The sequence below is a fragment of the Neopsephotus bourkii genome, unplaced genomic scaffold, assembly GCF_033783945.1.
Source record: "Neopsephotus bourkii isolate Nb327-2 ecotype Australia unplaced genomic scaffold, CSIRO-AGI_Nbou_v1 NB_196, whole genome shotgun sequence".
NCBI lineage: Eukaryota > Metazoa > Chordata > Aves > Psittaciformes > Psittacidae > Neopsephotus > Neopsephotus bourkii.
This window is the reverse complement of record NW_026900709.1, coordinates 7,026,424-7,049,547: the sequence shown is the minus strand read 5'-3', so window position 1 is coordinate 7,049,547 and position 23,124 is coordinate 7,026,424. Positions and strand designations below refer to the sequence as shown.

Genomic DNA, 23,124 nt, shown 5'->3' with positions numbered 1-23,124 from the left:
TTAATTCATTGTATGTAAATTCCTCTACTGACATCAGCCTGCTGAGTAAGACAGTTCACAGCATTAAAACTTTCATAATCATCTATTTACAGCAGCTAGTAAATAGCAGTAATCAAGATTTAGCTTTGATGTAACTGTTTAATATTTCCCTGCTTCTATTATTTACCTGTCCTAGTCCCACTGTTATTTCAAAGCTCAGATCTTCTCAAGTATGCAGTACAGAATACTGACTGTGGTTACCTCAGGGCTTAAAATACAACTGAAATAAGCTCATCTACTTGTTGTGTATCAGAAATGAGTTAGGGAGTGACTGGACAAATTAGGGCTGGATAAACTCAATTTATGTGCATGTCTTCTATGAACTGCAACTCATTTTACTGTCAAAATGTGGCTTGCTTTCCCAGGTTTGTGTTTCCTGAGTGATTGTCCACAGTAGGTGCTATGACAGTCTGTATTGGCACAGATAAACTCAGTGTTTTGAATAGCAAGTCTTGTGGAGCCATATTCTGACAGCACGAGTGGGCTGCCTTCCTGTCTTGTCACATCATAGACATATAAAACAACTTTTTCTAGTTCTGTATGGTTACCATTCTCTGTTCTTCCATAGTTACTTCAAAGCTTGGCTTGAGGGGTCTGCATACTAACAAAGCAAGTTTTCTGTGCTCACACCAAAGTAAACAGGCAACTGGCATAGATAGTCACCATGGCCAGAAGATCATTTTGTCTCATGATAACCTGTGGTCCTGTGACCTGTTCTCTGATCTACCTTGTTATAACCCTTTCACCTATTACAGCTGTGTAGCAATTGATCTGAATGTAGGCTCCAGAGCAGATGAGGTAGTAGCTGAGGCTCTAGCTTCATGCAGAACTGTTGAGAGAATCTTTCTGATGTGTTTTTTTTTTATAAGTACTCACAGGATGCAGTCATTCTGGCAGTGTCTTAAGAACCACAGTTAACTGTTGCGTATGGATGGAGAACAGCTGTCTTTCTCCTGTCTAATGACCTTTATATAGAACTTAATCAGTGGCTATTAACAACTAATAAAATTTCTTGTATCAAGTTAAAAAATGTGCACATTTTTGTGTGTAAATATTTAAAGATGTCCTTACTGTCCTTACTGTCCTTATTTTAAATATGTTCTTCTAGCAAGTTGGTTTTTTTTTAAAAAGCCTTTCTTTCCAGCTGGTAGCTGTCCAGAACATATTCCCATGCTAGTCATTGTAACTCTGAAACAGGGTATTATGGATTTAGACATGTGCATTTGCTTTTCGATGTACATAGTTTTCTTGGGAAACTATCACAGGAGGAAATCATAATGGTCACTGACATGAGAATTCTCTCACTTTTTCTTACTTCTGCATTTAGAGTTTGCTGATGGAACCATTATGTCCCTTTTTAACCTCCTTTTGCAGCTTTGAAGTGTCTATATTTTTTATCATTCCTAAGATAAAGAGATTACTAGAATACTTGATATTTATAATTATTCGGAGCCTTTCATGTGAAAAAACAAACATTTGACTGAGTTTAAATGCATCATCTCTCTCCCATAACTTTAGGGATTTCAGCTTTCACATTCATCTTGAGACATCTTGGCTTTTCACTTGTGATGCATTCCTGATGATGAGGTATTTGCTGCCTACTGCAGCTGAAATGCAGCAGAGCATTTATTAGAAAAAAAACAATGGAGTATTTTATATGTGTGTGTTTGTTCAAATCAGACAAGGTGTAGCTTGAACCTCCTTGAGGCTTTTGAGGGCTGTTGCTTGTTGCATGCAGTGTGTGGGGAACTGGATGATTCCAGTAAATGCCATCAAGGAAATTCTTCGAAGAGAAATGTCACTGATGTGATAAGGGAAATAACTAGGTGTGCTTCGATTAAAAACAAAACTCCACAAGGAATATGGCATTATATCTCCCTGCTCTGCTGTAAAAAGTGAGAGTCTTGTGACTGACTGCCTGAATATGATAGCCATGGGGTGTATGGTTCTACCCATTGCTGTGAGTCTCCATTAAAATAATAGTTTTTAATGAGCAAGGGGAACAGTAACTTCACCCTTTAATAGATTAGCTCACTTGCTGTGTCAGAGATGGCATTTGAAAACTATTTTGCTGAAGTGCCAAATACTGTTTTTCTACTTGGAAGCCACAAAGAAACCTACCTTTCGGAGATGAAAGTTAAAAACGTGTTAAAACAACATTTACTTTGTTTTAAGCCAAGTGGATTGTCTTGCAGTTCAGGCTTCTAAACCAGCCCATAACACCAGTGATGTGAAAATCTATGAATGGAAACTGTGAGACACTGGGTTTATTTTTTTTTTCTTTTCAATTTTTAATATATCAGAAGTTTTTTTCTGTGAAATAACTTCTACCTGAGCATGTGTGAAAAGTGTTCAGCTGTCTTCTAACCTACCTTGTGCAGGTGACTTGGCAAGTGTAGTTGATCAGCACTTATAAAGCATGCATCCTTTTTTTTTTCCTCAGATCATAGCTGGAGTGTTGAATTCCAGTTGAATTTTGTATTAAAATGGAGCATATAACAGAGTGGGAAGAAGGGAGATGCATCTAAAGAAGTTCTTTAAGAACTGACATTATTAAAATATAAATAAATACAAAGTACCATACAAAAGTATTCAAAGGCAAATATTAGGCCAGTTCTGAGCTTTCTGAGGCTGCAGTGATTCATTTAAAAACACACATTGTGTTCAGGACAGTTGCATAGTCAATAGAGGTAGTCATGACAAGACGCATTTGACATTGTATTTGTATATACTTTAGTAAGAAGCTTTAATGTATGTTCATACATGGGTGTTCATCCACAGAAAGAAAAAATAGTAATCCAATAACCTGTGGGACCATAGGAGGACATGAGGACCTGTAAAATTTTGAAAGCCTTACAGAAACTCACAAAGAATAAATTCTTTTTTCCTTACACTCCTGTTGCCATGAATGGCTCCATTCATTTCAGCAAATTTTGATAGAACACAAAGGAATTGCAACATGTGCAAATAATAAAACTCCCTGTTCAACAATGTTAACTCTTCTCTCCTAAAACTTTAGCATGTGTGATGGCATCATTTTGTATGTAGAGAAAGGGTGAGGTTAACCTATTGACTTTGGCTGTGTGTAAATTTAAGTTGGCATGAAATGTTCAACAAAGAGTTTGGAGAGGTTTCAGTATCTTTTCCAAATGGCATTGCAGTTTCCTATGCTCTATTCCCATACCCTCCTGAGAAAAGTTTTATTTCTCTTCATTTTCCTTCGCATACTGACTCATCTTCCAGTTCTGTCTTCCCATCTTCTTGTACCTCTCAGTTCATTTTGGATTTTAGTATATGCTATTCTTCTTCAGCTCTGTGACTATTCATACTCCGCCATAATAATGATGATATCCAGTTCCAACAAAAATATCACTTACTAAAGCTGAGTTTTTCACTGCTGCTGTAACTTACTTGAGCACCAGTGACTTAGACTTGGCAGCAATAGCAGAAGAGTTAATTGAACATCTTAGTGATAGAAAAAATAAAAATCAAAAAGTATATGTGGTTTTGATTACTTAAATGCATGAAATATGTACATAGTTCAAAAAAATACTGTATGAAGAGTATGTAGTGGGCCTATGAATGAATCAGATTCATTTTAACTAAGGAGTGTTTTTCTGTCTAAGTTCTTTCGCTGACATTCTTTCTTTACTGCCCTTCTATACTGTATGTCTCCAGTTTATTGCTCTTTCTCTTCCTTTGAAGAATGATGGCAACCTGATAATTGTGAACTTGTCTAGCTTAAAAAGAAATTCTTGTCTCTTAATTAAATAGACCTTATCCTCTTTTTAAAGAGAGAAAAGTCCATGGCACATGTTTTTATGAAAAGAAATAAATCACAGATAATAATGGCAACAGCGCTAGGACTCTTAAGTCACAAAATAGCAGTGTCCACGATTTTATTACACCCACAAATGTTGGTTAACCTTGGCCATGAAACTGAATGACTTTTCTTTCAAAGCATAGGCTACCTGATATGGCTCAACCCCAATTTTGTTATTGACAGCAGGTTTAGATGTTAAAATACTTGGATGGCATTAATTAAAATAAGGATGCTTAAGCCTTAACCATTCTGAACTGAGAACACTACCCCGTATGGTGTCATGGTAATTGTGATAAGATAGACACTAGTGAGACTATAACACAAAATTTTTGGAGCTGTTTCTTGCCAGACCCTAATAGCAGATAATAATGCATGGAAAATAACACTGCAGTATTCCTTTGTGTTTGCACTGCAGATACTAACAGCTATCATGTGGGTCCTTTTAACTAACCAAATGCTTCTTTTCCTGTTTTATTTTTAGAACTGATACGAATTAAATTGTATATGCAAGAAAAACAGCATTGTGTGCATGCACTTCTGTGTTTGCAATTGCCCTAGGAACTCTTCTCAAAGTAGAGTAGAAGGAGGGGGAAAAAAAGGCCGATTAATGGCCACAGATTTCTCTGGTACTATGCAGTCTCTTGTTTCTTAAATTTTAGAAAGTAATATCTGATTGCCTGTATGTTGCTTTCCTGTATGTAGCATTTCTGCCTAGTAATATTTTTTTTTAATCTTTTGGTTTTATTTTTTGCTTGTAGGATGGTCGTTTGCGAGTAAATGATCAGCTTGTTGCAGTAAATGGGGAGTCTCTTCTGGGCAAGTCAAATCACGAGGCTATGGAAACACTGAGGCGCTCCATGTCCATGGAGGGGAACATTCGCGGGAGGATCCAGCTGGTAGTTCTCAGGAGACTAGAGGTGCAGACAGAGGTGAAGCAATAAATACATTTATTAGATGAATGTCCTTCTGGTCCCAGTGTTTCTTCATACAAGAGATATGGTGGCTGAAGTATGGGTCACACAGAGACCTGGCAGAATGAATTCTTGATTTCCTGGAGTGTTTCTTGTTGATATCTCCTGGTCTTGCTGTTTCTGTTGAGACCAGGCTAAAAGTTGCCTGTTATTTCTCTGTGTGTGTGTGTGTGTGTGTGTGTGTGTGTGTGTGTGTGTGTGTTCTGGTTCTGTCCCCCACCTTCTTTCTTTTTTCTTTTTCTTTCCTTTTAACCATCAAGGAATTAATATCTTACTTTCCCTGGTAAGTTAAAACTACCCCTTCAGGATGGGTTTCTGAATTGATTACCATAAAAATTGCTTAAGTAAGGTAACAAAATAAGAGAAAGAAATTTTAATGGTTCTGTTTTCTAGACCTCATGGAAATGTGCACACTCTTCATCTCACATAGATGTAGGTATATATAGTGGCTGCCCCACTCCAGTTTTACTGTTGACCCTAGAGTAAAATTTTAATATTTTTTTAACATCTGTGCAGTTCCTTAAAATAAAAATACATGAGTGCATTTGGGATATTAAAAGGTTGTAATAAATCCCTTTATAGAATTCCAAGAGATGATTTCAAGATTCTTACTTAAACATTGCTTGAACATTTTAAGATATTAAGAACAATCATGTTTGTGGGTGCATTTGTATAAAATATCAGACAGGAAAAAAGAATGCAGGTCTATTTTAGTATCATTAACTTTTAATATTTTCTTGGTAATTTCCTGTTTGATTTACTACCATCATTGATTGACTGAGAAATAGATCTAGAAGTATATTACTTGCCAGACTTTGGGAGGACACTCTGCAAGAGCTTCACGGATGTCAGTTGTGCCAGGGAAATATGAGAAATTCTCATTAAGAATTTTGGAATGTGTTAGAGGATTTTTGCTTTCCTTTTGCATGAGACATAGCATTATGCTATAAGAAAAATTAGGAAGTGTATGTTGTATTTCTTGTGCACTCATGTGACATAAGAAAGATAGCTCACCTTCAAATAAAGCTCACTCCTGCAAGTTTTCTTCATTTAACAAAAGCCAAACTTTAGAAGAGAAAAACTTGAACTCAGACATCAGGTTGACCTTATAAAGGTGCGAGACTGCTTTTTATAGTCAAGTGTATAGTTTTGTATATTATCCAGATATATGAAAGTGGTAAATAATCTTGACTCATGCCTATAAAAAATGCATAATGAAGTCTTGGTTGAATAGAATTCATTTAATTTTTATAGGGTAGTCTTTAGGTTCAATTTTAATTCCATTTGAGCCTGGAGACCGTAGCAGAAATGGGTTGTTGCCCATTCTTCCCTTTCCCCAAAACAGCTTCCTGAGTACTGCATCTCAGCTTGGTAGAAGTATATGTTTAGAAATGCATTATTGTTTTTATTGGTCAGGACACTAATGGAGGCCTTCCATGACAGATATGTTTTATAAGCTGAACACTTTAATTAGGCTGGTTACTGATCAGTTGTTAGTATATTGATTGTCATTTATTAAAGAGCTGGAAAAGCAGATTTGTTGTTGATGATAATTTAAGGCCCTCTATCCCACTGGGTACAAGTCTCCAGTGTAGTAGTGGTTGGGATATTGCAAGGCTTAATTTAGGTACCAGTATCTTATGTAAACTAAAGAATTTCCAGTAGCGAGAAGAAACATAATTGTCAGTGGCTGTGTGGTGTGTGTGTTTCCGTACAGAGGTTCAAAATAGTTATTTCAAATACCTCATGCTGCACTGAAAAGGAGGAAAACATGTAGTATGTGCTCTGTCCACTAGGACTACATTTGTAACTGGATTGTCAACAGGCGCATTCCAGCATTGATTTGTGTTCCGAGTTGCATTTTTTGCCATTTTATTATTAATTTTAATTGTTATTAGCCCATTATTATTGTTGTTACTGTTGTTGTTATTATTACTATTATTCATCTTGAAAGGCAGGTTGCAAGGTGATGTAACATACTGTCCTTATGCATTGGTTTGCAGGCTGTCACTTGCAAATGGATTAAATCCTTTGTATCATTTTACAAGGAAATTTTAAGGGTTAGATACATGCATTTCTTTTGGAGATGTGACTATATGAGATGTAAGGAATGGTATATTTAGCATAACATTTGCTGGCGTAATGAACATGCAGTTTAAAAATAGAAGACAGTTGGAGGCCCCTTTAAAAAGCAGATACAAAATCACAGAAACTATAAAGGTTATTTTGAAAACTATCCACAGTAGTCCCCTCTGTGGGCTTTTTGTATTTCCTGAATAACAAGTACAGAAACATCTTTCTGGGTCTGTCCCAGTTTTAGAATCTGTGATTTATTCCCCCCCCTTTTTTCTTTTGAGCGACTGCTCAGGAGAATAAATTAGGCGATATGGCATGTATGGGGGGTGGGAAATATCTCGAAAGAAAAGCTGACTAGAGGTGTGACAGGAGTTTGTTTAGCTGCTAGCCAGAAGACCTGCGTTTGGGAGTTTGGTGTAACTTTACTTGCAAAACTGCTCTAGTGTGTGATCATCGGAACATATGCACCCAGTCTCTGAGAGAAGGGAACCAGCTGGCTGGCAGAAAAATACCATTGGCATTGCCCATGTTCTTGTGTTGACAATGTCACAAGCTGCCCTCCCAGATGGAGAATTTGAATGAAGCCAGTTGTGGGTCATAAAAAAAAACAAACCAGTCTTCATTTTTGCGCATCATCCTTAATAATTGTTATAGCTTAGATATTGTCTGATTTCATGGTCAGCAAAACAGTAATTTTGAAGATATCTTTCAAGTTCTCATTTGAAAGGAATCAATGTACAGTGAACACGTTGCATTACAGTGTGTTCCTGCACTCTGTAGTGATGGCTGATCTTCTGCATTGTTGAACATTTAGGTATTTTTGTTACAGTGTGTGGTTCTGTTTTTCCCTTAGGAACGCTCAGACCAGGGAGTCTTTCAAAAATCAGCCTTTGATGGGAGTCATAACTTCACAGCTGTTTCCCGACGCAATGATGCTATTCTTCAGCCGTTTGTAACGTGCAGTCCTCAGGAAAGAATAAAAGGTAGCGCCTATATACCCTTCTCTGTGCTAAAAGAAAGTGCTTTGTGGTTTTGGTTTTTGAAATCCACAGCCTCTATAATAGCAGTTAATTAGGGTAAGTGCACACTATGTTACTTTGAGGCTTGAAGATCCAGTGAGGGTGGGAGAGCTGACTCAGAAGTTGTGAATTAGATTCCTGGCACAAATTCCAGTTTAAGTAACAGTTTCTAGCTCGTTGCCCCAACACGTAAGGTTGGATAAAAAACAAGTGATGAGTGCAAAATATATGTTGTCAAAATGTTTATTTTCTATATAACTTTAATGAGTGCACTGATTTTTGCATTGAATTCTTAGATTACGTCCCAGGTTATTATAAGCTAAATGAATTTATACAAAGGTGTGATGATCATAAGGTAGACTTGCTTATTTTAGACTTAAGGTAAAATTTGTTCAAAGGTTAAAAACATTTCCTTAATCTACAAATTGGAATTATATTAATGAACTCATTAAAAAAAATTAGGTAGATGTGTACATTGCGTTTGCTCGTACATGCAGGTTTTCTTTGTACAAACATATAAATAAGATCTTTTTATACCACTTATTTTTCTGTCATCTTTCGTTTCTGATGGCATTCTGTACTATCTGTCCAATTTGCACCTGACTCAGCAAGGTACTGGTTATCTGAAAAGTCAAGTATTTGAGATGGTCTTGACCCCTTTCCTTTTAAGTGTGCTGTTATCCTTCAAGCCAAGCACATACTTAAATACCTTCCAGTAAGAAAAAAAAATATTCTCTTTGATGTAGTTGAATTATGCATGATTTTTCCCACTTCTCGAGACAACTGTGGAATCTGGGTGGCCTGCAAAAAGTAATTCCATAGGCTGCTGTGATGAGCATTTTAACCAAAACCAAAGAGCCTGCACCAGTAAAGCTCAAGAGAAACTCCTGTGTAATTTAGGGGTAAATAATTGTGTTGACTTTGATATTTTTGACAGTGTGACTCCAGGCAAAGAACTAGATACAGGCTCAAACATTGTAAATATCCAAAGATCAGATCATTCTGTTTAGATCTATTTTATGTTTCTTTTATATGGAATTTATATTGGTTCTGTAGTTAGAGGAGAAAAGGGTCATACTCAGAGCTAGCCTGCCCTGTAGAGTCAGTCATTGCCAAAGGATCAAAACGCAGCAAACACCTTTAAATACTTCCTTAAAAAACATATATACAACTGCTCTGGAGCCATTGATATAGGTGAATGGCAACAGGTAACCTGTCAAATAAAATTCACAACAAAAGACATGAAAGAGCTGTACATTCAGATAACTATTCTCCAACTGCAGTCCAAAAATCAGGATGACTGCTTTACAGCTCGTTTGTAAAATCATTTTCAGTAGACATATTTTTAATTAAAAAAGGATGGTAAGTTGGCATTATCGCAAAAAACTGTGATGGCCTCAGAAGAGAATGTGTGTTGGATGTGGAAAGGATGCTCTGGAGTGCTGCTGAGGGCTATTGTTAGGGAGGATTGAGCTAAAACTCATTCTGCTTTCCATATGAGCGTGTCACTTATTTCCAGTTGCTGGTTCAAATATTTTTTTGCATTGTTTCTTATTATCTTATCCTCAGGCTTTCAAGGCACCTGTAAAGACAAAACGCTATGCCTTGTGCACTACCCTCATTCAACTCAGTTATGAACTTTGGGTTGTGTCCCTGTTTAAGGATGTGAGTCACAGTTGTAATGAGCCTTTTTATGACAGGCAGGAGCAGTCACTTGTACATTCTTACGATGTATTATCCAGATCTTGTATGTAGAAGTATGGTTGGTATTTTTTTACAACGAATAACAAAGGTAGAAGAGTTTTTTAACATAATACAGGATCTAATATAAGAATTTAATGACAGGAGCTGTATTATATTTATAAAATGTCACTTTCTCAATTAATTTTTTCTAGTAAGTTGTTTCCAGTATCATTTACTACTCCTACAAATAAAATTCTTTATAAAAAAGCTCAGCAAAAACACACTGAAGCTTGGCCTGCTAATATTGCTGTCTGTTTTAAGAGTCTTTTTTATTATACATGAGCAAGAACAAATGTCTGGGGAAAAGTGCTTATAGCCAAAACATTACATTTTGTCTTGCCTGTGGATATTTAAATAAAGGGGGAGGGGATACTGATCCAATATTGAAATGCCAGTGTTTGTTCTATTTTTGCATGAATAATACTTGCTGCCTTCAGGTCCTCACTTCTTTTGCTGCCAAGCTGTTGCACAGATTCAGTGTTTTTTAGAACAACCTCTTTGAGAATTGATACTTCAGTGCCAACAGCTTTACGTTTCTGGTGTTGAAAGATTACTGGAATGTGTTTCATTAGAAGTTCTTACATATCTCTTATAACCCTACATTATAAATGGTTATAGGGGAAATGCTGTCACGTCTCTGGTTAAGTAGTAGAATAATCATGAGCTTCCTCTATTACCATAGATTGCCAAGTCTTCATAGTTGTGCAGGCATCTTTGTTTTCATACATGTGTGGCAATGCCAAGATTAGAAAATTAAGAAGTGAAATTTAAAATTAATGTTTAAATTTTGCTTGTAAACATTACATTATTTTATACAGAGATTCAGTTAGTTACTACCCAAAACTGTTTAATCTAAAAATTCGGTACATTTTGTTTAGTAGTTTAGCTGTTTCTCTGATCTCTGGATCTGTTACGGTAATTTCCTAAGGCCTTGAACATGGAGCCTCTTAGGTTAAATTCGCTCTTCTCCTGCTCCCATTCTGCTGGAAGCTGTAGTCCTTGTGATCACTTTCATTTCACTCAGGAAGTCCAACATTCTTCTGTGTGTAACATTTGTGTTCTGCAAGAAAAATGCCAGTGGTAACCCATCACCAAACAGCCTTTATGAAATGATGTATCAGTTGCTGTGAATCGAAGTGTGTATAACTATGTGATACACTCAATCTCTTGCTATGGCTATCGGAGGCTGCTCAGAGAGGGTAAGGCACAGGTGTATAGTGCAGTGTGATGTATGATTATTTTTTTTCTATTTCCTCTTCTCCTTCCACCAGGCATGTTTCCTACCCTGGGTAGTCAGTGGTTTAGGGACTTCCTAAATCCGAGGTTCTGTCTGGACCATTGTGCCATTAATAGCTCTCCAAATTTCATTCGATTTCTTAATATTTTTTAAAAACTTGGTTTCCAAAACTCCCTCATGGCAATCTGTTGCATGATTTAATTATATAGGAAAAAATACTACTTTGTGTATGTCCTTTCTATTTGATGTTTTCACTGGGTGCCTTCTGGTTACTGTGTTACCATGTTACATTCTTAGTGAGAGCATCCGTTTCACCTTTTGCATAGCTTTTACAATTTCATAGACTCTTCTTGTATCCCCTTTTGTTGCTTCTTACTCTAATTCAAAGAATCCTAGTCCATGTTCCTTGTTTCTACATGTGTCCAACTGCCCTTGACACCTTTTCAGTGAATTTCTGAATTATGTTACGTCCTTTTTCAGATAGGAAAATGAAACCTTGGATGCTGTTTAAAAACGAGGCACACCTTTAACCCTGAGTTCTGCATGGGGCATTCAGACTCTTCTCTAAATGCCTATTTCCTTTTGACTTCACTAAGTATATATTCAAAGAACGATCCCATGCACTTCTAATGTACTGTTCCAGAGTGGAAATCACTAAAAGTAATAGCCTTTGTGTATGTGGCAAGAGTTTTCCCCTACTCCCATGTGCATCACCTTGCAGTCACTGACCAGGACTTTCACCTGCATTTCCTCCTTAACGTCCTGCAATCTTTTTGAAGAGCTTCATAGTCTGCTCGGTTTTGGCAGTTCTGAGTATTTTTACATGAGTAAGTCTTTTCATCTTCTGATTCGTCTTTCAAACCAGTTAATGGCACTGAAATCTTTTTGCTGTGGAAACTTCCCATTTTCCTCTTCTCCATTTGCTGTCCTGAAATTGCAGTCTGAAAGAATGTGATCATAATGTACAAAGCCAGCATGCGTATACATCAGGTACCATTCCTGTTTTCTGAATCAGACTGGCAATTAATATGTTTTTAAGGTCTTGTTAGAACATTTCTCCTCGTCTGCTTACCTTCACTTTCTTCTTTTGATGTTCTCACTTTTCCTGAGGTACAGGGTCTAGACTGTTTCTTACCTTTCACCCAAACCATTCTATGACTCTTTAACCTTTAGGAGGTTGCTCAGCCAAGAGGGGTTTTATAGGATTTGTGAGCTAATAGTGTGGCTTTCTTTGGGGTATTTTGTTTGCTACCTCTGTGCTCTTACCTGATGAGTATAATCTATTGCTGTCTGCCTTTATCCCCTCTGTATACCCTTTTTGTCTCAAGTTAGATTAGTACTTTCATGCAGGATTGTGTAAAAAAGACTAGCAGCATTCAGTGCAAGGGAACAGGTCACATGAAAGTGTGGTACATCAGTATTGTTACATTGGTTACCTGCCATTCAAACCCAAGAACTGTTAAGTGTCTGTGTTTCCTTTTAAGTATCAGAGGGGTGAAGACATATTCTACATTTCAAAATGTGGGAACTTTTTGTAAGATTAGATTGAGATGAATTTACAGGACAATAAAATGGTCTACAGCAGGCACAGTTCTATTAAATACTGCAGGCATGTAAATGTTGCTTAGCAAACCACTGAATGGTTTAACTAAGTAGTTCATGTTTCTCTTGGTCCAAAGTAATTCTCTGGTGTGAGCTGAATGCCTTTTGTAAAGGTAAAGAAGGAATTAGTGTAATGGTAGGAAAATGAAGACTGTAATTCTGAAATGCCTCTTTATTCTCCTGCCATGGGGTATCAGAAATTTTTTTTCTTTTGAACTCTTTGCTGGGAATGTGGTTCTCTTCTGTACATGAAAAGTGGTAAATGCTCCCCACCAGAGTGAATGAAGGCAAGAACCTACAATCAGTTAGGTTACAGCTACGTCTAAGTGAAAAACCACTCAAATGGAGTAAAGCAATTTGTGCCTTATACTCAACTTCACTGTAAGTTTCCCTATATTTACCTTTAATTATGCATATGCAAATCAGAAAATCAGCTCCTCAGGAAATCCCAAGGGATATATTTTCTGCTTTGTGTGATTTTAATTCTAGTTTACTTAGTTTAGGGATTTGAATAATTTGTGACTCACTTCAGCATTGCTTGAGGCCTTCTGGTCCAGTCATTGATCAGTGAAATGTACTTGTTTCTGCAGCTTATTTAACCCCTTTTTATATTTTATTTCAGAGTTGCCCGTGTCTGATCGTGGCAGTGGTGAAAACGAAACTCCCCCACCTCTCCCACCACATCCCAGTGAGGATCTGCTGAATGAGGATTATAATCATAGGTTGGACTTCGACTGTACTTACTAGTTACAGTGCTAGCTGGTCATTAGTGGTTGTGATAGTAGTTCTAATTTACTTTAAAATTGCTTTTTATTTTGTAAAATTTGTGCCACTGCTTTCAGTCACCTGAAAGATCCTTTAATATAAGCTGGGAATGTTACGTTAGCATTTAGTGCATTGTTCATTTCAGTTGTCCACAAGCTGCAGTAATGCCTGCTGTCCACAGTATATGGATCGCACCAGTGGGTGCCATGTGTAGATGAAATTACTGAAGTCTCTTAAAAGTCCTAGCCAAATGAGGCTTCTTATGCAGATTGTGGTCCAAAAATGTTATTGAAGTTACAAAATGAAGCTTTAGGAATTTTGAACATTGAAATTCGTAGGGGAAAGATTACTGGGCACTTTACCAGTTGGAAATGCATTGGGTAGATTTTTCAGATGTTTTAAGAATATCTGTTGTAAAGGCTTGTGTGCTTGATAGCAGCTACAAGCTTTAATTTCCTTCGCAAATACAGAAGTTTGGTAGTGCAGAAAAAAAGTGCAAACATGTTGAAGTTCATAGAATCACAGGATGGTTTGGGTTGGAAAGGAATTTAAGATTGTCTAGTTCCAACCCCCTGCTGTGGGCAGGGACACCTCCCAGTAGACCAGGTTGCTCAAGGCTCTGTCCAACCTAGCCTTGAACACTGCCAGCAATGGAGCATTTACCACTTCTTTGGACAGCCTGTTCCAGTCCCTCAGCACCCTCATAGTAAAGAACCCCTTCCTGCTGTCTAATCTAAATCTACCCTGTTTACGTTTAAACCCATTGCCTCTTGTCCTATTGCTACAGTCCCTGGAAGGCCCCCTTCAGATACTGGAAGGCTGCTATGAGATCTCCACGCAGGCTTCTCCAGGCTGAGCAGCCCAAATTTTCTCAGCCTGTCTTCATACAGGAGGTGCTCCAGCCCCCCGATTGTCCCTTTGCCCCTCCTCTGGAATTGCTCCAACAGCTCCATGTCCGTCTTACGCTGGGGACACCAGAACTGTATGCAGTACTCCAGGGCGGGTCTCATGAGAGCAGTTGATGACATATACTTTGTCATGATGACATAAACTTTGTGTCAACTAGCACAGGCTTCAAAGCAAAGCATCGTTTCAACCTGTCATATCCTGATGCTGAAAATTCAATCAGAGAATCATGGAATGATTTGGGTTGGAAAACAAAAAAAACTGCATACAGTTCCTTGGAATTCTTCAGAGTTTTATGGCACCTTCCTTAAGATTTCCAGCCTCTGCACTCTGCAGAAGTGGTACAAGGCTGTAAAATGCTTTATATTAGCAGATGAAGTAGAATTGAGCCAGCTACATTGGCAGTATTTTTCCAGCTTCATGTAGGATGCTATTTGGAAATGCAATGGTTAAATAGATTAGCAGGGGGTAACAAAACCAAAATCAACCAAAACCAAATAAAAAATGACAAATGGGCAGGCAGTGGTATGTTCCTCATCTTCTGCTAGATAAAATGTGAATTGTTAAAAACCAATTAAGCATTTATATTTATATTTGCATCTGTGATAAAAAGCTAGGGACTGGAGGTGTTAAGTCTCAGAAAAGAAAGTTGAGGATCAATAACTGATATTAAAATGTACGGTTGTAAGCAACTGTAGGAATAAACACATGTATGTCTCTGCATGTTTTAATTAGTTCACTTGTGTTTTGAACTGGTGCCTAAATATCTTACATGTCCTTTTTTAATTTTTTTCCTGCAGCCCTATCATGAATTCAGCAGTGCATTTAACAGATCAGCACATCAACTTCAGATCCTTGACACCAGCCAAGCAGTCCGAATCAATTAATCTGAAAGCCTCAAAAAGCATGGATCTTGGTAAGAAGGGGCGGGGTGACATACAGGTCAGCTTTTTAGTCTTATCCCATCTGCACCATCTCTGTTTCTTGCTTTTGTTTCTTAAACACAAACATCAGGGAGTAAGTTCTGCAGAGGAGCTACAGTGATGAAGACAATGGTCAGCTTTCTATAACATCTAATTGCAAATACCCTTTTTATTGAAGCTGAAGAAAGGGTTCGTTTTTTTCCTTCTCAGAGGCCGTTCTATCCTTTGTATTGAAATCTAAGCTGAAAAACGAGCTTGTAAAAATGAGCAGAAGGAATTGCTGTACGAGTTTTATATGTCTAAAAAATGTAGCAAAACAGCAATAACAAAAGCCATTTCCACGTAGCATATAAATGATTGCAAAACTACACTGGACAAAGGCTATAACTTTTATAAGACAAACTGTGTATTCATTCATAATGGCAAAAGCAGGCAATCAAAGTGTTGCAGTAGATCTTTATAAATGCTTGAAGAATGGTCAATGTTGTTCAGAAAAACTTGCAGGGTGGGTGAAGCAGAAAGTAAAGGGTTCTTTCAATACTGGGAAGGCATTTGCAGGTGGAAGATTGAAACTATTGCGGTTGAAAACAGAGTCATGTTTTGATAAGAGTTCAAGGAAAAAATCACAAAGTTCTTAAGCCTCAAAGAAAACCAAATAATCTTTTTTTTTTTTTTTTTTTCCTTTTTTTGGCACTTTTTATCTGTTTCTTTTGAATTCAATAGAGTAACTTTGAGACTTCCCATTAGGATGTCATTAATCATAGATTTGTGTGTTTTGTTGGATCAAATTTTGTACACCAGTAATAAAAAATGAATTTCATATATAGTTCTAAGGTAGGTTTTTGGTGATGCTGATTTTTCCCTGCTTCCCTGAAATGCTGTAGATTGGTCTTAGATTTTGTATTGCTGATTTCTACTGTCATCTTAATGTAATATTTAAATGTAACATAATATGTGTGTAATCTAATGAAATGTAAGAAAAGTCAAGAAGTTCTTAATGCAGGGTAAGAATGGGTAGGAACTCATTTAGGGTAGTTCTTAAGGCAGAATTTTAAAGCTGCTGCATGACCAGAGCAGATACTCATCCTTTTGCAGTTCTGTTCCATTATTTTGGCAGAGAGGAGCATATTTTTTTAAGAATGGAAATGCTCCTCGACAAGGAATGAGTTTTACAGACTTAAGTCAAAAACGTGTATTGTATGTAGTCTACTGGAAAAAATAATTTTCAACTTTATTGAGTCTTCTTTTAGAAAGATTTACCTACAGCTCTTAAAGAAGTCACTAGAAAGAATGCTCACAAGCACCAGTGTAAAATTAATCCATGGAAGTGTGCTTGAGAGCATATCCGTAACTACCAGGTAATTTGCACTTCTTTTTGTCCTGGTCTGTATTTGTTTATTTTTTGAGATTCAAGTTTGTATAAGTAATCTGCTCTTGACACTCAGAAACAATGCCTTGAGAGTGTATATGAGTCACTAAATCATAGCGGTTAAAAACTGAAATTAAATTAGGTGCAGAAACAATAAAGTAAGAATTAGGTGCAAAAATGTTTTTAAGAGCTTTCAAAAATTCTTTCTCATCGAAGGTAGCTGTTGAAAGTGCCCTTTCTGCTATGAAAATAAAAAACAAAAGGGATAATAATCAGCCTGATTGGAAGCACTGAAGTTTTATCCTTGTCATATGTACTGATGTGAAGGTAAATCTATTACCTGAGATAGTCATGTAAAAAACTGGAGGGACTGGACAAACTACAATCAGCCTGTGTTATACAAATAACAGTAGATGAAGTAGAATTGCTTGCACATAGCTTGACAAATAAAGAAACCGAGAAAGATGAAAGCTGGGACCTTTTGCAGTCATTTTCTAGTAAGCAGTGAAGTACCGTGTTCAACTTCCCACCTTCTGGCTGGAAGAGTAAAAGGAAAAGGAACATGAAAATCTTAGGTGAAGTAACTGCAATATAAAATGCTTCCAATATAAATAAAAATCCCAGTAACTTGGTATTTAAAACTGTGCTTCCAAATAGAGCATTTATGTAATGCACACTCCAAAGCGGATTTTTGGGGAAGGAAAGTTACTTCTTAGTTTGTTTTTATATTTTGCTTATTACTTAACTGCAGTCGGGACTCATAGTAATTTCACATCCCAGCGTGGAGCTGTGTATCTGTTACTGGTTTCAGTGCATTGTTTGCCACCAAAATAAGAAAAGTGCTGCTGTTTTCATCTTCCAGACCCAGAGTTGAGCTTGTCAGAAAGATTTGTTCAGAATCACAGAGGATCTATGGAGCAGATTTTGTAACAAAGAGGAGATGAACACCACCCAAAAATGCTTGTATAACTGCTAGGCCCTCTTTTTCTAGTCCTCATGGGGTGCTGTCCACTTACTTTTCTTTTGTACTTAAGTTCTGCCAGTGCCTTCCAAAATAAGTCCAACATCATGAACAGAAAAATCAAGGAATTGGAGTTCAGGAGGAGAGCTCTGAAGCCATACAAATGCAATTTAGGTGCAGTTTCTTTCCTTTTAAAACAAATTGTCTCTGAATCAGGTGTGATACAGGGCATCAGTGTGAAATCTGTACTGCTATTCACTTTACAAAACATTTTACTTTACCTTAAAATGTATATAATGCATCTATTGCCTTATTATAAGATTTGAAAGGCATGGATTGCATAATGGCATCACCATCAGAAGGATCATCAAAGGTCAGTAACAGAAAATTTTAAGCATTTAGAGACCCCAGAATCCAAACTTCTCTACAAATTGTGAACTTTATGAGTAAATAGTAAATTCATTAAATTGGAGAGCTAATAAAATTGTATTGGCTTTGATGAAGGTTAATGTAGGCACAAGAAGCAAAACTCTTAAGTAAACACTAGTCTGCAATTACATAGGTTCACAATGAAAACCTATTTAGCACTGATGTTTATCTTTTCAGATTTTATGTAATTTAGGCCCAGAAACCTTTGAGTACCTAATCTGTTTTCCAGTCATATTTATTTACAAAATAATTATTCTGAATTAATATCCTCAGTGAATAATATCAGGAAATAAGGATGGGTGATCAAAAAGTATTCAGTACTGCTTACATGTTGCATCGATTTGTCATTGTCAGTCTCCAGAGCAAATCTTGCAATGAGAGTTACTTGCCTGTAGGGCAGATATGGTTTAGTTTATTAACTCTTAGTGCATTTTAGGGTTGTTGATTGGACAGCAGGACAGGAACAATGGTCATGAACCACTGCCAACTTGTTTAGGCAGGGCTCTATGCTGCCATGCACGTGTCAGAAGTTGTATGAACTGACACAAGTTTTCACTGCTAAATTCACAAACAGCATGAATCTAGAAGTACCATTGTCTAGAGGTGGTGTATTTGAAGAATTCAGGTTATTTCAGATGAGGTATTTTTTGCTTGAATCTGCTTAAAAATAGATAAATTAAAAATCTGTGGCATGTGTGTTACTGAGTTACAATTGTAGACACCCCAAACATCAAAAAGCAAGCACAGTGGTAGTGATGATGTCCTTCTGCAAAGCATATGGTGGTAGGGTGACCAGTTCCCTGCTTTAGCATCCATGATTTCCATAGTCTCAAAGGCTTCTCAAAATTTACAGCTTCATTCAGAGTAATAGGGTACAGATTTGTTCCATATCAGCTATAAGTCCTAATGTTCTTTCCTGCTGCTGTGTTGAGATAATGACAGTGCTTTCAGGCTCACTGGTAGAGTTCATATCCTGTGTCTTACAGTATATTTCTCTTTGTCTTGCCTGCTTTTTATTTCGAACTGGTGGTGACAAAAGAGCACAGCTATCCCTTTCCTTGTGCTGATCCTGGCACCTGACACGTCCACTAAGTGACACATTATTTTTGTTACGGCCTGATGGTGTTTGAATGTGTTGGCAAAGATTGTACTGTGATTTCAAGAATTTGTGCAGGGCCAAATAAATGCTGACTTAGAATGCATGGCTGTACTGACCAAGCTTAGATTGTATGCCAAGTTTCAACTTGTGCTTATAGCATGGTGTTAGAAACAAGAAAAATTCAGAAATGCCACAATTATGTCATGTTCACCCTTCCCAGTGAAGTGGTGCACTTTTTTTTTAAACTTAATGACAGATTAAAAATGAAGAAATTGGTGTCTTCTATACATGTCATTGGAAGGATGATTTTCCATGTAACAACCTTCTATAAAGACACATTTTGCCATACATTACCACAGTTGTCTAGAGAAGAATTTCTGTATATTTCATCAGAATCCATTTTCAGTAGTTTGTTCTTTTTTTTTTAACTATTAAAAGGTAATTTTTGTGGAGAGTGAATGGCAATATGGATATTTTTTTAAATGTTGTATTGAAAGGTGAAAATCTGTGTGCTATTAAGAAAAAGAAAGGAAAAGCGGTGTTTTATTATTTATCTCCAATGCCCCTATTTTCCATAAATCTTTATGCACAGGAGTGATTTAGGCTATGCATTAATGTACTGTGAAAACCGCAGCCATGGGAATTGTATGCAAACACATGAAAGTGTGGCTTGTTTTAACCTGAAGCAATGTGAAATTGAATCGTATGAGTATATAGTAATTTTGTTGTGCATCAATTCAGGCAAAGTACTGCGTAGATTTATATTTGAGGATGTTGGTATAATAACCCATGACCTCTATCCCAAAGTACTGCTCATCTCCCATTCCCTTCCTGGTAATAGCAAAAAACCCATAGATCTTAACTGGTTAAGCTCTACAGCCTGAAGAAATTGAAATACCCTTTACTTGATTTTAGATATGCATAAAATATTATTTGCTAAAACATCATTAGACGTAGAGGCCCTTAACCTTAGGGCTTATTTATTAAAGATACTGGCCAACTTATGTATGTATTTAGGAATAATTAGCAAGTGAATATGCAAGATGTAAGGTATGAAGTATTCTGCAGGGAAGCCAGTATTTAACTAATTTCTTTGTTAGCGAAGGGATGCATTTGCTTACAGTTTATACTTCTAGAACACCTTAAAACAAAGAGAAACCAGGGTTTTGCATCCAGAAGTATGTGGAAAATGCAGTGAAGATGCTATTAGCTACTTTGTGATTTGCGCTGAACCAGATTATTCTGAGTGTAATTTTGGATATTGAAATATTTCAAAACATAACCAAATGAGGACTGGGCAGAACTGATGGAGAGTACTCTTTAATCAATGATTTGATTCAGATACAATTAAAAAGAATACATTTTGTGGAGTCTCTAGTGAGAATTATGGTATTAGTCGAACCAAAAGTGGTTTGGTATTTTAAAATCAGTATTTTGTTAAGCATGTTGTATGCATGGAATATTTATCAAGTTGCTTTGGGTTGAAATCAACCTCAGAACTGCATTTGGGAGCCAGTTAAGCTCATTAGAGCATTAATGGGGAAGTGGAGAAGATGGCTCTGAGTTCTAAGAGACTTTTCAATTTTACTGGCTTATAAACAGTAATTTAACAAATCATCTCTTGAAGAGAGCGACTTTCCAAAACCAAAACCATCATGGGTTTAGGAAAATCATTATTGCTTGTAGCTGCGATTGGCTTTGGGATCAAGGGCCAAGAGAGATTTTAAAGTTGTTATAGCTTATGTCATGAGTAACTTTCTAGTACTGTCACATTAGATGTATGTTTTCTGAGGCCACTCTGCAGAATAAATTTTAAGAAATGAACACAACACAGTTTTCTTAGTTTAAGTGACTTTCAAATTCTTGTTTGTAAGATCCATAAGTAGGGAATGAAACAAAATCACTTATTAAGTAATAGAGACACTGTGAATTTAATTGAAATGAGACTAAAATCAGGTTTATTCTGTGTGAAAAAGGAAGATGTTTAACAAGGAGAGTTCCGTTACTCAGTTTTATACTAAATCTGCATTGATGCAGTTGAGGGGAAGGTGTGCTGTGGCATAAAAACAGAAAGGGGCAGAAAGGAATATTAACTTTCTGGACCGGTTTTGTAGAAAAGGAAGTTGCTGTGGAGCAGGCTGGGAGCATCATGTGGGCTATGGTGGTCATAGAGCTGAGAAAACGGTAACACATGGCTGAGGGCGATAGTTTCTTATGTTGCTTTAGTGTAAGTTTTAAATGAGTTAATCTGCGTTTAGATTAATGAAGTGGTGGGGAGAAATGGCAATTAAGTTAATGTATAGCTACTATAAGAAAGTACAGATGATAATGAAGTAACTTTTAAAAACAAATTTATGAATGTTACCTACACTGTGTCTTAAATCTGTTCCCTGTCAGTATTTTCAGCCAGTGAATGATAGATTAGATTAGAAATTTGTGGTTTAACCCTAGGAGGTGGGAAGAAGTGTTAATGACATACAGGAGATGTGTAACGGGGGAGTTGGATCAGTTTTAGCCTGGTACAGTTTCTCTGGAACAGAGGTGAAAGAGGATTAGAGAAGACAAGAGAAGTGTAAAAGAAGCTGTGATGGCCTCAATTAGCGATGTAACCTTCAAGAATGAGTAACTGTGCCACTAAAAGAAAGTGGAGAAGTTTATAGGGCACTGACTGGGAAACTGTGAAACAATGTTATCTTCTTCTTGAAGAAAACCTTTCCAGTGGACAACACTACTGGTTCTTCAACAAGTAGTAGTAATAGTGAATGCAAGCTTAGGCATTTACATTCTCATGTGCTGACGCATAGGATGTATCCCGTGGGGATTTTCTCTGAATACAATTGAATTCAAGTACTAAATCAATTCTAACTAAATTCCTGTGAAAAATCTAATTAGAGAAAACCTCATGCAGGTGAAAAACGAATCCAGAATCTTTAGTTTGGATGTGATTTATTCCTGTCTTCGTGAGGAGCAGGGTATCTCAAATGTTGTGGTGCATGCCATTTTGGAAAAGGCTTATCTTTTTTACCACAAAAGTATAATTTATCCTTGGTCCTTGTGCAAGCTTTTTGCTAGTCTCAGTGCTTTTCAATATTAAGGGGAAGAGGAATCTATCAAGGACTCAGTCCTTCCAGACTGAGTAGCTGATGGATAACCAGGTGACCACAGAAAAGGAGACATGGGCCCTTATGTGAACTTTCACTGTTGCTAGAGAGAAGGGGAATTATTAAAGGAAATACTTTTAAGACAGCACAAGTTTACCCTTCCTAATACATTTTATTGCTTATGTAAATTTTAGTGTAAAAGCCTGTACTGTTTGTATGCAGTACTACAGGGCAAACCTAGAACAGCAAGCAGCATTTTCAAAGTGATAGTTGTGAGCCAACATTTGGCACAATTTCCCCGAGTGATTTATGTGGCTCGTAGATGGGGAAACGCTTCACCAAGAAAATAAAAATAGCAGGAGTATTATGTCATTGGCACTGTCATTGACTAAAATTAATTAGTGGTGCTGTGCCTTCATTGTAATGAAAGGGCTGAGTAAGGACACAGTTAATCAGAAAAAACAGTGATCAATTTGGAGCTTTACTTTATTTTCATGTGTATATACCATAGAGACTGATGCATTCTTAAAAGCACAGAAGCATCATTTATATGGAAATACAGCCCTTGTTAATTGATCAATGTATAATAAAAAAAATTATATTGGGCTTCTTATAGACTAATAAAAAGGTATCAGGAAATTTGTTTTCTAGGAAATTCTTTGATGTTTCAGTGTTTCTTTTTATTATTTCTCTTTAATTGTAATTTTAATCCTTTTTACTTCTTTCCTGAGTGCAGAACTGCAGCTGGTCTTCAAAGGTACGTATCAGTTTGTCCAGTAGAAATATAAGTAACTTTCATACATTTAGAAGGTTTTAAGTAGCTGTTAGTCCATGCGTGAAACTGATCCTTCATAAAAGAGGTGCTATGTTGAATAGTAGTACCCTGCATCTTGTGAATAGTGGTAACTCCTTGTTTGGGGAAAAATAATATAATAGTACAGTGATTGAACTGGGCATAATTGCCCACAGCATAGATTTGTGCTTTTGTAAATCATAGCTAGGAAGTAGTATGACCTTTAAGTAAACTTTGAGGCAGTACAGAAGGCTTGTTATGTACTGAA

At 36.8% G+C, this 23,124-nt stretch overlaps 1 protein-coding gene across 5 annotated transcripts in view; it reads left to right on the top strand.

Moving 5' to 3' along the window:
- Window positions 1-23,124, top strand: part of PARD3B (par-3 family cell polarity regulator beta) — a 415,652-nt gene that overhangs the window by 218,040 nt on the left and 174,488 nt on the right. For 4 of the 5 annotated variants that reach the window (XM_061378232.1, XM_061378213.1, XM_061378249.1 and 1 more), the window contains 4 exons: window positions 4,621-4,791; window positions 7,763-7,892; window positions 13,133-13,232; window positions 14,982-15,097. In XM_061378232.1, coding sequence (XP_061234216.1) covers window positions 4,621-4,791; window positions 7,763-7,892; window positions 13,133-13,232; window positions 14,982-15,097 — 517 coding nt within the window. The remainder of the gene's footprint in view (window positions 1-4,620; window positions 4,792-7,762; window positions 7,893-13,132; window positions 13,233-14,981; window positions 15,098-23,124) is intronic. The other variant, XM_061378222.1, reaches the window with a different exon arrangement.